At 36.5% G+C, this 16,308-nt stretch overlaps 1 protein-coding gene across 5 annotated transcripts in view; it reads right to left on the reverse strand.

The window, feature by feature from the left end:
* LOC126348204 (RNA-binding protein 4.1-like) overlaps positions 1-16,308 on the reverse strand; it is a 114,360-nt gene that overhangs the window by 14,744 nt on the left and 83,308 nt on the right. For 2 of the 5 annotated variants that reach the window (XM_050002336.1, XM_050002338.1), the window contains exon 7: positions 11,231-11,332. In XM_050002336.1, coding sequence (XP_049858293.1) covers positions 11,263-11,332 — 70 coding nt within the window. In that variant the 3' untranslated portion in view covers positions 11,231-11,262. Of the gene's footprint in view, positions 1-3,863; positions 7,288-7,324; positions 9,693-10,728; positions 10,949-11,230; positions 11,333-16,308 lie in introns of those variants that run through there. The other 3 variants (XM_050002337.1, XM_050002335.1, XM_050002334.1) reach the window with 3 other exon arrangements.

A 16,308-nucleotide genomic window follows, 5' to 3' on the forward strand; every position in this document is an offset into this window, starting at 1 on the left:
ACATGTGTATGAGCACAGTGCACAGGTATTCGAACGAAGCTCCTTCCAAAATTCGAATCCAATAACTTAAGAAATGTGCCATCTTTCTCAATTAACCAAGTAAAACTTAATTCTGACACAAAATCTTATCAACTTTTTAATGACATTCCAAGCATATAGAATGAAACTCCAAAAATAGTGATGAAAATAGAAATTTGAAACAATACAAATTCAAAGACTGCAATCACCTACAAAAAAAAACAGTTATATTTGGCTACTCAAGAAGTGTCTATATAAATAAGAGAAAAAATCACTATTACACAGACATTTTAATCACATCTAAATATAGTGTGTGTAATATGACTGGTACAGTGATCCTTTCACCATTCTTCATAACTCTACTTGCTACTTAGACATTTATTATCCATTCACAATACAGCAGTATCTGCAATTTCCACTTTTTTCACCACAATCAGTCCTCTCACTGGTTTGGTTGGCCTGCCATTAGTTCCTCTCCTATACTAACCCTTCATCTCAGAGAAGCACTTGAATACAACATTTACAATTATTCCTATCTCTTTCTTCCTCTACTGTGTTTACACTCTACAACTGCCTCAAGTACCAAGGAGGTTATCCTTTGATATCTTAATATATTTCCTCTCATACTGTCCCCTTCTTCTAGTCAATTCTTCACCACTTCTGCACAGAACTCTCATCTCTTATCTCATGAGTTCACTAATTTTTAACATCCTTCAGTAGCACCAAATCTCTTTGTTAAAATAGGAAATAAAAATTTACAGTCTGTGATGGTTTATATCTTTGGAATGTAAGACAAGTTGAATCTGTGCTGTGTAAAACTGTGTTTTTCCTGTCTTTTATATGGTGGTGTTCGAGTATGTAATAAAACTGTTAGCTAGTCAAAAATAAATAATCTTAACAGGTTATGGGCCCAGATCGCACATGAAAAGCCGTGAGGTGTTTGATTTTGATCGCCCATGAATTTATGATAAATAACGTGAATTTGCTCGTTATTTTTGTGTGTGTTCAACAGAAATGGCAGCCAGCGTTGGTGACTATAAAGTACATGTGGACAAGCTCGAAGCTCCTGAAGACAGGGCGAAATAGAAGTGGCATATATTGATGTTGTTGCGAGCATATGCACTTGAAGACATCGTCACAGGTATGAACAAGTGTCCTGAAGTGGGAGCAGATGCGACCTCGGAAAAAAGGGGGGCACATCACAAGTGGATGAAAGACAATGCAAAAGCGGCTAGTTTATTAGCAAATGTGCTAGGGAAGTCAGTAGCCAAACTTATTTTAACATTCACTCATTCAAGTGAAATTTGGGACAATTACATGTGCGGGAAAATGTTTTGTCTGAAAGAATCTTAAATAGTCGAATTTTATCCACGCTAGGCAAAGAATATGACAACTTTAAAGAATTGTGGGACACAATTCCGTCCAAAAATCAAAGTGTGAAGCTTCTGATTGAAAAATTGTTCATCACTGAATTGCGTGATCAAAGTACAGTTGAATCAGCTGCGTTTGTTGAACGCAATAGTCCTAAGAAGAATATTCAGTGAAATAAATGTGATGATAGTGAAAAATACAAACGAAATATGGAACATGCAAAATGAAAATTTCCATGTCATAAATGTGGGCAGGTAGGGCATTGAGCAGCAGAGTGTTCATTTAAAAAGTCAGCAATCAATCTGAAAAGAATGTTGCATTTTTGGCACATGTTTTTGTTGCCTCAGTCAATAATGGTTTTGAAATCAACAGTTGGTATTGCTATAGTGGTGCCTCAAATCACATCACTGTAAATAAACAATATATTGTGTCTTATACAAGATTTGCTGTTCCTGAAAAGATTTCAACTGGGAAAAAGAGGTGTAAGCATGTTGGCTCATGGACAGGGAATTGTGAAAATTCAGAATCAGTTGAATAATTCCAAAAAGAATGATGAACTGAGAGAAGTGTTTTATGTTCCTGAAGCAAGTGCTCACTTGTTCTCTGTAAAAGCAGCTGCACAAAAAGGTTTCTGCACAGGACTTGATGACAAAAGTGTCCACTTTGAAGACAAAGTGACTGGTGAAACAATGATGACTGGTCATGTCAATCATGGTGTCTATGTTCTTGACATATGTGTATTTAAAGAATTCCAACCATTTCAAGCGAACTTGGTGACATCGTCAGATACGATGCAAATTTATCATGAGAGATTTGGCCACAAACCCAAACAACATGTGACAAATGTTTTGAAGCAGATAATCATCAATATGGAAGGGCGCAAAGAAGTATTTTGTGATGGATGTGCAGTGGGTAAAATGTATAGATTGCCATTCAGGACTCGGATGAATCATTCAGTGGTTATTGGTGAACAAATCCATGCTGATGTAAATGGACCCATGACTATAGAATCTCTTGGAAAATCTTGTTACTATGTATGTTACAAATATGACTTAGCAAATTTCGAAAAATTTTCTTCCTGAAGCAGATGAGTGAAGTCAGTACTGTCTTGGGACAGTTCTTGAATGAAGCAAAGACGAATGGTCATATTGTTAAACAGTTCAGGTGTGATGGAGGAAAAGAATTTGACAACAAGAAGGTCTTGGAATTGCTGGCAGAAATGGTGTTGAGAACCAGAAAACTGAACCATTGTGGAATATGCATGTTCTACATTGAACCACAGTAAACTGACAAAAGAACTATGGGGCAAAGAATGCAATACTGCTACATACCTTTTGAATCGCACTGGGAAGCGCTCTATCGAAAACAAACCTCCATATGAACTGTAGTATGGCAACCTGAATCATCTGAGAATCTTTGTAACGGAGTGTTATGTGCATGTAAACAAGAATTTTCACACAAATTTGACAACAAGGCTATGCATAGACTTCTGGTTGGATGTGTGAATGACAGAGATGGCTTAAGGGTCTGGATTCCATCTCAGGAGAAGATTGTACTAAGTCATGATGTGAAATTTAAGGCTGAAGTTGTATGCAACCTGCAAACCAATGTTACTAAATCTGAAGTTGCTCAGGGTGAAACCATTAGACAAAGTGAAGCTAATGAGACTTCTGATGAGGAAAAGGAATAAGAAAATGTGTCATAACAAAATGACAGAAGGATTAAGTGAGGAGGAAGAAGATTTAGACATGTCACATTTCGGAGGAAGTAAAGGTTTAAGTGAGAAACGAAGAAGCAAACATGAGAAGAAAAAATCAGAATGGATAACCAGTGGAGATTATGTGTACATGGCTGGAACCCCTATAATAAGAGATAAGGATTCAAGCTCTTATACTGAAGCTTTGCAGTCCAGCAATAGCTGGAGGCTATTCATGAAGAATTGAAGCCCCTTGGGTATTAGCTCAGTGCCCATATGATGGACAGGCTTTGCAGAATCGTTGGGTCTTGCGTAAGGAAACTGCAGAAATGTACGTTTCGAGGGTCAACTTGTGGCCAAAGGACATGTACAAAGGCAGCGAACTGGCTATGAAGAAACATTCAGCTCTGTTGCACGCTATGATATGATTCGAACCCTGTTGGCAGTAGCTGCTCCACAAAAAATGAAACTCGACCAGTTTGACATCAAAACAGCTTTTCTCAATGGTGTACTACAAGAAGATGTATACGTGGAACAACCTGAAGTTTTTGAAGATGATACTGGACGTGTATGTTTACTGAAGAAAAGTCTATATGGTCTCAAGCAGGCATCACATTGTTGGAACAAGCGTTTCATAGACTTCATGAACAAAGTTGGATTTGAAAACAGTAGGGCTGATCCGTGTCTCTTCTACTGTCGGAGCAACAAAAATTGTTTGTATGTTGCATCTATACTAATGATGGTTTAGTTGTGGGCAGCAATAAAGCAGATATTGAAGAGTTCATGGAAATGTTGAAGCTGGAGTTTCATACAACTAGAGGATCTCTCAACAACTTTTTATGTATGAAGATACAGCAAAATGAAGAGGGGTCAATAGCAATTCTGAAGAGATTTGGAATGGACGAAGTTAATGGAGTTTCTACTCCAATTGGATGTGAAGAAAGTGATGTCAAGGAGAATAAAGCGGCTAGGGCCAAGGAAGATCCTGTAGTTGAATACTGGAATCCAGTGAAAAGAATTTTTAGATACCTGAAGAATATGACAACTTGTCGATTATCTACAAGAATAATGCAGTTTGTTTAAAAGTCTAAAGTGATGCTGATTATGCTGGTGACTAGGACACAAGGTGTTCAACAACAGGTGTTGTCGCAACACTCTACCATGGGGCTGTCTCATGGACCAGTCAATTTTAAAAGACAGTGGCAACACCCACTATGGAAGCAGAAATAATATCAGCCAGTGAAGGAGCAAATGAGTTGCTCTGGCTGAACAGGTTGCTGTATGAGCTGATTGGACCATCCAAACAAGTGACACCTGCCACACTCTATGTTGACAATGCAAGTACAGTGAAATTGTCTAAAAATCCAACGTATCATCGAAAATTGAAGCACGTTGAAGTCTGCCACTTTTACATCAGTGAGAGATTTTTGAATGGGAATCTTGGATTAGAACACATTGATGGGACATATCAACTAGCTGATCTACTAACCAAGCCATTGGAAAGGGTCCGATCCGAGATGCTGCGTGAAGGAACTGGAGTGCAGAAGATTAAATCCATGTGACATTTAGTGTTTTTTTCATATTTTGGAGGAAGTGTTAAAATAAAAATTATGAAGTTCATCATACCTGTGATGCTTTGTATCTTTGAGGCATGTAAGATAAGTTGAATCTGTGCTGTGTAAAACTGTGTTTTTCCTCTCTGTCTTTTATACATTGGTGTTCGAGTATGTAATGAAACTGTTAGCTAGTCAGAAATAAATAATCGTATCACTCTTTCTTTTCCAGTTCCCCACAGTTCATGATTCACTACCATACAATGCTAAGCTCCAAACTTACCAGTACAATCTCAGAAATTCCTTACTCAAATTATAGCCTGGGTTTGATACTACTACACTTGTTTGGCTGGGAATGCTATCTTTGCCTGTGTTAGTCTGCTTTTTATGTCCCTGCATTGTCTGTCACGCATTATTTTGCTTCCAACATAGCAGAATTAAGTAATTTAATCTACTTTGTTGTCATCAACTTAGATAACAAGTTTCTAGCTATTCTCATTTCTGCTACACCTCATTACTTTTGTCTTCCTTTGGTCTACTCTTGGTCTTTTTGTGCTCACAGACTGATCAATCCATCCAAGAGAACTCTTAATTCTTCTCCTCTTTCACCGAGGATAGCAATTTCATCATTGTCATTGGTGAATCTTATCATTCATATCATTTCACCCTGAATTTTAATCCTAATCATGAACATTTCTTTTATTTCTGTCATTGCTTCTTCAATTTAAATAATGAGCACTAGTGATAAAAGACTGGTCCCTACCTTACACCCTTTTTAATCTGTGCAATTTTGTCTTCCAATCTTATTGTTCTCTCCTGGCTCCTGGACATATTGTGTATTACCTGTCAGATGCTTACATACTGCATAACTGACATGATGTCAGTGAGTATTATGCTCTTGACATGTCTTTTCAGGGACCAAACATGTGACAATTACATAGTGAAAACATTGGGATTGCAAGAGGCAATTTAAAAGATGATAAGAGAGTTTTATGGAATTTACCACTGTGTAAAGCCACTGTGTGTGACTGTATGAGATGTGTTAGAAAAGTAACTAGAATTTTTGTTTTTCTTAAAGAATCTTTATTTATCCATAACATCAACTTCATCCCCTTCAAAGTAATCTCCTTCAGATATAATACACTTGCGCCACCATTTATCTTGGAAACACTTCCGAAACTCACTTTTCGGTCTAGTGTTCAGCTCATTCAACGAATCTATTTTTCTCTCACCAATCATGGAAAAATGACATTTCATGGGTTTTCAGCCTCAGGAATTGAAAGTTACAGGGGATCATGTCCTGTGAATATGGTTGTTGAAGCAACATAACAGACTTGTTTTAATGTCAAAAAATCACAAATAAGCATTGAGGTTTGAGTGGGAGCATTATTGTGATGCAATTTTCGTAAGTGGTTCTGCCAGAATTTTGGTTTTTTTCTTCAGATTGCTTCATGCAAATTGTGCATAACTTCCAAGTAGTACTCCTTATTGATTGCAGGACTACGAGGCAGGAACTTATGATGCACTATCCCGTTGTAATCGAGGGAGAGAGGGGGGAGAGGGAGCGTGAGAAGAATCTTCACACCATGTGACTGAACTTGCAGAATTTTTTTCAGTTGTGGTCCTTCAGGCAGTTTTTGTTAAGTAGATTGGGTCCTGGCTTCGACATCATACCCATATACCCATGTTTCATTACATGTTATAACCTATTTTAGAAGTTCTGGATCACTGTAGACTTCACTCAGCAATTCCCGAGTGATGTCTATGCGACGTTATTTCTGGTTCAAATTCAACAATTTTGGAACAAACTTCGCTGCTACACATTTCATGCACAAGACATAGAAACTGCTTGGCATGAGCCACCAAATGATAAGCAGGTATCGTAAGCGACCTCTCTGATGGTGATTTGGCAGTTTTTCAGAAAAAATTTTAGTTACTTTTTTCATTTTGTTATCAATAATTGATTTGCCAAGGTGTCATGTCCCAGGCAGTTGTCATCTTCATCGTCTCCTAGATGCTCTTTGAAATATCGATATCATTATAAACTCTTGTCTTGAGTACAGTAGATTTGCCAAAAGCCACAGTCAACATTTTGATAATCTAAATTCTTAGATCCATTTTTTCGAAAGTAAAAATTCAACAAGCACTCAGAAACAAGTGTAACCTTTTTGACTGTAAACATTAAACTAAATATTCATAACAGCTGAAAATGCAAACACGCATTATAGACATGTGTACCAAAAGGATAAAAAAATTTGAAAATCAGATGTATAATGCCCTCAAAATTAAAAAATTCCTGTTACTCTCTGATCACACCCTGTATATTATCATGCAGAAACAGAACATTACAAATAGGTTGCCAGCTTCATTTCCTGAGATACGGAGGTTTCACACTGACCAAAAACTTGCAGAAATATACTGTTTTATCACCCTTCTTGCCTGAAACAAACTGATTAGTTACACATATTTTGAACCCCAAAAGACAGTCACTAACACTTTCCTCAATGACATGCAAATTCAGGCTCTCTCTCATCTATCCCTTCACTGCATTTCATCCTCTTGAATGATGGACTGTCTCCTCACAGTTTAAAGTTCATTATTAAAAATGTCTTTCCTTCTTCACATCTACTCAAAAAACTACTGACTGATCTGAAAGTTTGGAAATAGCAAAAATGCTGTCATTAATGACACTTGACTTTGGAAGAACTTTATTCTTAATAGTGTTACAAAGACTATAAACTTTACTGGACCACCAAAAGGCCTTTCTTTGGATGCCTCCCTTTGCTACAAATTATTTATAATAGGTTGCACTATGAAGATTTCTGTATCCCTCTTGCACTTGGTTACAACTGCCAAAGAAACAACAGTTCTAGTTTGATACAAATGCTCCAGCCTCCATACAGCCCCATGAAACTATCCCTAGTGCTCTGATTGCTTGTCAAGCACCCACAGCATGTCAGCATGGTTTTAGTTTGAACCACCTCCATGCAACTAACTTTTGTTAACCTTCACGCGCTCGCGCAGGCGGTGAAGTAACCACCTTTTTGCAATTTAGCGCCATACTTACTCCACAAAGGTAACGAGGTGGCAGGAGGGACATGTATTCTCTAGTTGCACCTTTTTCCGACAGAACTCAAAGTTCTTCCAAGTCACACCTCTCTGCTTCTCAGGACAAGTTCAAATAGGTACGAACATGTTCGGCAGTCAGTTTACCTCCTTGTGAGCGCTTACAACACTTACAAACAGGATCAGTTTACCGCCTTGCAAGGGCCTTATGGTACTTACAAAAACGGTCAGCTACCGCCTTGCGAGTGCTTACAAGACTTTGTTCTACTTGTGTACTTCGGAACGTAAGTATTTCTTTTTGTAATTCCCCTATAATTCCTCAATTTTGTAGACTCTTCCAATTCTCTAGTGAATGTGCATTACTTTCTATAAATTTTGCCATTCACAAATTCTGTTTTTCTTTCTACTTAAGCACTTCTGTTATTCTAAGAAATTTCTGTTGGCAAAAGTAACAATTATTTTTATTTTTTAAAGGGAACGACGAAACCTTATGTCTGATGACATACATAGAATCTTGGCTGAATTGGAGAGAGAGTAAGCAGAGGGGAAAAGCCATGAGGAATCCCTAGAAGACGACGTTTCCGATGACCCAGATTATGAACAAGAAGGGATTGAAGATGATATACATCAAAGTGAGTTGGAAATTGATTTGGAAAACGGGGGAGAAAATGACATAGATCAACAGGAGCTACCAACAGATGACATCAGATTTTATATAGGTAAGGACATGGAAACTATTTGGGCTAGTAGTTCCAATATTACCAGCACAAAATCAAAAAATATAATCAAAACTCTACCAGGTCCTACAGGACAAGCCAGACTGGAATGTTTTCAGTGTATAATAACTCCCAAAATGGTAAAAGGGATCGTAAGGTACACGAATATTTATATTGAAAGGAAAAAATTGGCACGTCAAGCAATGGCAGAAGGAAGCAGTAACTCTAAAGTACGTGAAAGGGATTATAAGCCGACAACAACCGCTGAAATGCTAGCATTGTTTGGTGCTCTGTTTTTAATTGTGGTCAAAAGAGGAAACCGTGCAAATTTCTCTGAATATTTCAATAGCAATGGAACAAGTCTGACAATTTTGCAAGCCAATTTCAGCCTAAATAGAATTATATTTTTGCTACGAGCTATAAGATTTGATGACCTAAACACTAGATTGGAATGTCAAGCAACGGACAAACTTGCTCCTACACGAGAAATTTTGTCTTCTTTCATTGCTAACAGCCAAAAATCATTCAGCTTAGGGGAATTTGTCACTGTTGATGAGATGTTGGTTGTGTTTAGAGGATGATGTTCATTCATCCAGTACATGTATCAAAATCCAGCCAAATACGGGTTAAAAATGTATGCATTGTGTGATGCACGCACTTTTTATACATATAATTTAGAAGTGTAGTGCGGAAAACAAGTGCCAGGCACTAACATACTCTCTAACAAACCGTACGACTTAGTCACTAGATTGGTTGACTGCATAGAAGGAACAAATAGAAATGTAACAACTGATAATTATTTTTCAAGTTACCCATTGGCTGAATACCTCCTTCGCAAAAGGCCTCACTTTTTTGGGTACAATGAGAAAACATAAATAATAAATTCCCCCAGAATTTGTGACAGTAAATGGAAATGCAGTGGCAGAAGACTACATGTTCGGTTGTCAGGATGACAAAACTTTGATTTCTATTACAAAAAAGGAAATCTGTAGTAGTGCTCTCCACAATGCATGATACCAACATCATTGATGAAGATACCAAAAAACCTGTACAAATCAATCAAAGGTGGAGTTGATACTGTAGACCTCATGTGATCCAGAATTTCAACATCAAGAAAATCACAAAGGTGGCCTGAATGTATATTTTTCTGCTTACTTCACTTGGCAGGAATAAATTTGTTACACATTTTTCAATTCAACACAGGTAATATGAAAGAAAAAAATGAGAAGACAATTCTTACATGCGTTATCTTCGGGACTGATGAGCGAAAACCTGAAAGAAAGAGCTACATTGAAGCATTTATCAAAAGATTTGTTAGTATTTTTGGAAAATTACAGAGAGAGTGACGTAGTTTATCCAGCTGTATTAACCCCTACAAGGGGAGAAATATGTTATTTGTGTGGCTCAAAAAAGAATATAAAAAATAATGTGAGAATGCAGTGAATGTGGAAGAAACGTCTGTCTATGACATTCAACCACGACAGTTATGTCCAATAATTGTTGTCAGCCTCAAAACGAAAATGAAATGGATACAGACTGATCAACATTTTTCACCTGACAGAAATGTTTGTGACATTTTCAATCAAATATCCTGTTTTCAAAGCAAAATTAGCTTTTCTTGTGATGAGTTAAGACAGTGAATAATTCTAGTCTTAAGTATTAAATTATATAGACCCAAAATATTACAATTAATAAAATGTTCTTATATTTCATTTGGGTATTTGGCTTCCTTTTTGTATTCCATTATATATTTTATTGTTAAATAAATAATTTTGATTACAAATGTGTTTGCAATATTGTGTGAGATATCCTATGTTGATATTTTATGGAAATATGACCTTTAAAAACGGAAAACCTCAAGAGAATGATGAAAACTCTTGGGCGCGAGTGCTTGCGTGACTATTTCTAGCGCGAGCGCATGAAGGTTAAGAATGACTAGTCCAGTAGCGTTTTGCCTGTAACGTACAATAAGCTATTGCAAAATATGTTCTGTTCACCTATGAGACAAATTCTGTTTATGTTCACTATGTTAATTATCCAACAATCTCATGCACAATGAAAAGCCTGGAAGTTTGTAGAAATACACTCACAATAACATATTTTTCTTGTGCTTTGACTGGATTGGGTCTGACAGTAAAACATCAGGAAAAGACACACTGAATGACATCTACTACGATTATGTGTTGGCCAATTTCATCTACTATTCTGAACATACAGCATACACTGAGCTGTAATTTTCACATTCTCCTGCAGCATGGAGACATTGATCGCATAAAATTCCTTCACCAACAAGAATACTGAATTATTTAAATAAAACTAATCTTTAATGGTCATTAAGTTCATTTTCAATCACAACTCTAGATGATGGCTCTTTCTTTGTTTTGACAGCCACTTTATTTTCTTACTTTTAAGTAGCAATGAAATCACATCAACTACTAATGAGATCTGCAAATAGTGAAAATTTGTGTTGCAACATCTTCTTACATATTCCCACTCAAGTTGCTTCCCAATGAACAGTTCCTGCATTCCTGTGCCATAAAATAGTGCAAGCCATATGTGTAAACAGATTACTTCATTCTATTGCATCAGTATATATAAAAACACTTAATGTATTATAGTCAATAGACACTAATACTAAACTACTGCATAATATTTTAAAAACTTAGAAATAAAATTCAAGGGAATAATAAATATCCATGCACAACAACCAGAATTTTTAAGAATCCAACATCAAATTTTGATTTTGATTTTATGAGCTACAAAAAATAAAATAAGAAAGAACAGTAACTACCCAAAGACATAAATCATACCTTTTTAGGATGAATAACAAATTCATAACAAATCAGAGATGATGTTGATTCGGTGAAATAGTCAACACAGCAGCAGCTTGCCCACCATGACAGAGTACCAACCTGAAAATATATTGAAACTACCTCACAAAAGCATATGTACAACATTGTAATTTCTAAATATTTTGTATTGTATATCTAAATTCTACCCTAGAAAGTGAAAACAGATGAGTAGTGTAATAGGAAATGGAGATCAAATCGATAATGTAATACAAAACTAAGGCGTAATTGTGTAGTGTACTGCCTGTTCAAGAGAAAACCTTTGTACTTATGAGAGTGACAATACACTTGCTTTAACAACCTTCAGGCATATTCAACTCCCAACACTTCATCTTCATTAACTTCTACTGTAGTATTCCGGGTAGTTTTCCTCAAGACCTTCAATGATTTGAAAAACTGACAACTGTCATAATAATGAGTGCCAGACACAAATCAAAAGTTTCCAATATAAATCATATCATCTCAAGCTTTACAAACAGCTATTGGAACATGTTCAATAACTGCTGAATTTCTGGCAACTGGCTGCATTTATATGACGCAAAATCTTCTACTTATTTACTTTACTACTTAACACAGCAGTTATCGGTTATTGTACTCTTTATACACCTTTCGGTGTTGAACACTGGTGAAATCTAATTTCAATGCAAAAGTAAGTTTTAGGAAATTCTTAATTAGAAGAGCAAATTTAAGACACCAGTCTTCTTCCAATACAATCAGAGTGTATCGATGTTTAACCGCACCATAATCAATCAGATAGTATGGAAAGTGCTCTGAGAATGATTGGTCACACATGATTCATGGTGCATTTAATAGAAAAGACACCTAGCAGAATAAAAATACAAACAAGTTACTTACCTGTGAATAGAAAACAAATAGTAATAAAAGCGATAAGATGAAGATTTAGACTTGCATATCCGAAAATAAATTGATATACTGGTCATTGCGAGCTATCTATGGGCTAATGACTTTTTATGACTATGAAACATGGCTAGCTACCATTCCAATAAGCCAAATCACTTGGGTGGCAGCACAGCAATATATATCAGATGTTCAATTGGGTCTGAAGCGCAAATTGCTGGCCTCAAGATATATACGTACAACATAGAAAATGAGAGTAAATTTTGGGAAAATGGAAAAGCCTCTGTTTACAGGGTAGCAGTTGGTGGAAACTGTCAACTCAGTCTTCTCATACCTGGATAGTGTGGTGACAGTTTTCAGAACAAATGTTAAGGCTGTCCTTTTATAAGCCAGTGAAAGTTGGGAAAATAGCCAAGATTGTAACATGACAGTTACAGAGCTTCACAAACAGCTGTCTCTGGAACATTATGAATGTCTGGGGACCACAAGAAATAAATAATTAGGAGCTCTGGACGAAAGCAAACCAAGCATGTATCGAAGATCACAACATGTGAGAAAGTAGAGGTGGATGGGGCACATATTGAGAAAGCCAGATGGAGCAACTGAGATAAAGGCACTAGAATGGAATCATGAGGGAAGAAGGAAAAGGTGCAGGCCCAGAGCTACATGGAAGAAGAAGCATTTAACCATTAGAAACCACAACAACAGATACCCTCACACCTACAGGTGGCAGAATAGTTACAGTCTCCGTCTCCAAACATGCAACTCCTCGAAGAAGGTCTAGCAGAAATTCTCTCTGCAATCAGGAGACATTGTTCATGGACAGATGACCCAATGTGTATCCCAGTTTCCACAAGTCACTGTCCAGATGTGCTATATTTATACTTTCAAAGAATATTAAGAACAAAGTCAAAATACAAACAGAAAAAAATTCTGACCTCTGACCGTAACTGGTGCTGATCATATTTCAGAGGTTTTAATTCTCATTAGAAAAATCATTTATGAAATATGAAGCTAACTAGAATAAATAAGGAGCTACATCCAATACACAGATTTTACTAGAGCAGCAAAAATCGATGATGCTACAGATGGCTTGAACTAAATTTTCAAAACAACACAACACTATGTGAAGTTCCAACAACAATAACAAATAGCTACCCCATTATCAAGAGAACTCAAACAGCAGAAAAATCACATGAGGAAATACTGGCGAAGGACAAGAGACCCACAAGAAAAACACAAAGTGAAACAGCCCACTCACAAACTACAAAACCAACTCGTGGAATGGGAATCTAAAATGTAGAAGACAGAATAAATGAGTTTCAATTCTAGGATCACAATGAATGGAAGATAGAAAAATGAGCATCATCCAAAGAGAGGTCTTGCATGCCCTCTGGGAACAGTCTTTGATGTCTTATGGCAGGCAAAATTCCTCATTGACACCTGTGAGAAACAAAACACTCTGCCACAATATGCAGACTAAAGGATGAACTAATACAGCTTGAAGGTTATGTAAATTACTCAGTTATAGCAATCAGAATAATGCTGTCTTTACCCGCACCAAAGCCAAGAGTCCACAAATATATATATATATAAAAGAATTAACGAAATGGAAAAGTGCACTACACCTAGCACGGATAAAATTTCACACTTACATCTGAAACCAGTTACCTAGAAAACAGATGGTGCTATTGACAAGAATTATCAACAGCTGTATGTCACAAAGCAACTTTCCAGCATCTTGCAAAGAAGTAAAACTTATCACCATCCCAAAACCGCAAACGAATGTGAATATGCCAACTAACCAACAACCAGTCAACCTTCTTAAAACAATAGGTATGATTTTCAAAAGAATATTTCAAGTTGAATAGAGAAATCCCTCATCAAGGATAGGATAATAAGAGCTAATCAATTTGGCTTCCCGTAACATGTCTCATTGGAACTGAGGTTGTTGCGACTGACTGAGTGAATAGCAGCAAACATGAAAATATCAATCTTGACAGTGGCAGTGTTCCTCAATTGCGGAAAAGTCTATGATAGGGAGTGTGGCATGAAAATTATAAGCAAGATAAGAAACAAAACATCAATTCTGGACACTTAGAAGGCAAGTACCTGACCAAATGTTCCTTCATTGCCAAATTTAACAGAAAGAAAGCAAGAAAGCAAGAAGAGCAATAAGGTGATTAACCAAAGAATCAATACTCTCCCTGACACTGTTCAATATCTCTACAAACACCGCCCCTGCAAATAAATAAAGTTCAGTTCACTGATGAGACAATCTTCTACAGGCTGAACTCAGATGCCACTGAATAATTTTGGAGGTAGTTCTGAGATATTTTCTGAGTAATTTAGAACAAGGAACCTGTGGTTTCTGGCAGCTCGTTACAGAGTAACTGCATTTAGTTTGATTTTTTACTTCCATTTATTTTTGTATCTGTACCTTAATGAAAATATTTGTCCAACAGCGCAAATGTCAACGGTATACTCTGTCATGTTTGGTAACAAAATTGGCTCCATTCACTCACAGTACTTGTGCTGACAACAGTAATGCCCACTTTACACTTTCCTAAGCTTGCATTCATTACTGCTCAGGCCTACTTTACACAGTGTTAGTTGTACATTAACAGTGGTTCACAGCCCTATGGACAGGTTTCGTGACAAAAAGTCACCAGTTATGCATATAATGGAAGAGTGACATAAAGCTAAGCTGAGATGAGCTGAGCTGTTCCTGTAGTAACATCAACTTAGTCATAGCAACCACAATGAATCTTTCACTCTGTAGTGTAGTGTGTGTGGTTTTGAAACGTCCTGGCAGATTAAAATCATGTGTTGCGCTGGGGCTTCAACCCAAATCTTTGTGTTTTGCATGATGACTAGAAGGTATCAGAGAGGTACTGGTGAACATTATAAAACTTTTGCATCTGTCTGAAGGTTCTTACATTTCTCTCTGTTTTGGGTTGTACATTATACTGACTGAACATTTCAGTCTATTTTACTGTTGTGAAGCTATTTTTTACAGAAACAAAGGTAATTACAGTAACAAACCATATAACTTTTACTTATCTTATAAGATCTTAAATGTTATTTTTTAATTATCATTTACTTTTGTACTGCCACATTTCTGTACCACTGTGCACTGTTATATTACTGATTTTTATGTCAGATAAATGGTTTCTTATTATAATTATGTCTTTGATGAAAATCAACTTACATGGTATGTAAAATTTTGGACACTCTTGTCCTGAATTATCCATCACCGACAAGAATTTTGTAAAAGTTCTCAATAATTTTTTATTTCTATGTATTGTTTGTTTAAAATATAAATAAATGACTAACTAATAAAAGCAGCTTTAGTGGATTATTATTACAAATGTATGCATTTTGTATAATTTGTTGAGGCTGCAGAACAACGTACACAAGAAACACACTGAAATTTCGTTCCTGGAGGTTGGGTCATTCTGTATACTAATGAGAGGTGGTAAGTAGGGAATCAGGTGCCTTCAAAAGCAACTCGATGAATTTGAAGTGTGGTTAAGAGCAAACTAGATGATGCCCAACAAGGGAGACAACAACAATGTACTTCACCAGAGAGAGACCAATGATGGAAAAAGGAACTATCGCTTAATGTTCAAGAGCCAACAGATACCATTGTGAAAGAAAGTAAGCTAACTGACAATAAACTAGGCTACACCAGCGGTTGACAATAGTCTCGCCCTCTGAATTGAAATAAAATGTGATCCAGCAGAATACATTTTTCAGCTTGACATTACATACATGACAATGAAAACTCAAACTTCAAATGTACTCTAGTTCCCATCTTTTGGCCCTCTGCAATATTTCCTTGATGAAATGAAAGTTTGCAGCTTATTCTCCAATGCAAACCAATAATGCACATTAGCTTTTTCCAAATGATTCTTTTTGCAGTCTTCTCTATTAGATGCACTAATCACATAATTGGAGTTGAAATTTGTTTCATCACTGTAACGTATTTCCAAGTTTGTAGATGATTTTATTTTGATGTTACAATCAGTGAAGACCAAATTTTACTCTTAAGTTAGAGAGAGAGAGAGAGAGAGAGAGAGAGAGAGAGAGAGAGAGAGAGAGAGAGAATCAATAGAATCCCATGTCTAAGCATTAGAGTAACCCTTCACCAATTGCAACTTAACATTATGCAAATATTC

Source organism: Schistocerca gregaria, chromosome 1 (genome assembly GCF_023897955.1).
Source record: "Schistocerca gregaria isolate iqSchGreg1 chromosome 1, iqSchGreg1.2, whole genome shotgun sequence".
Classification (NCBI taxonomy): Eukaryota; Metazoa; Arthropoda; class Insecta; order Orthoptera; family Acrididae; genus Schistocerca; species Schistocerca gregaria.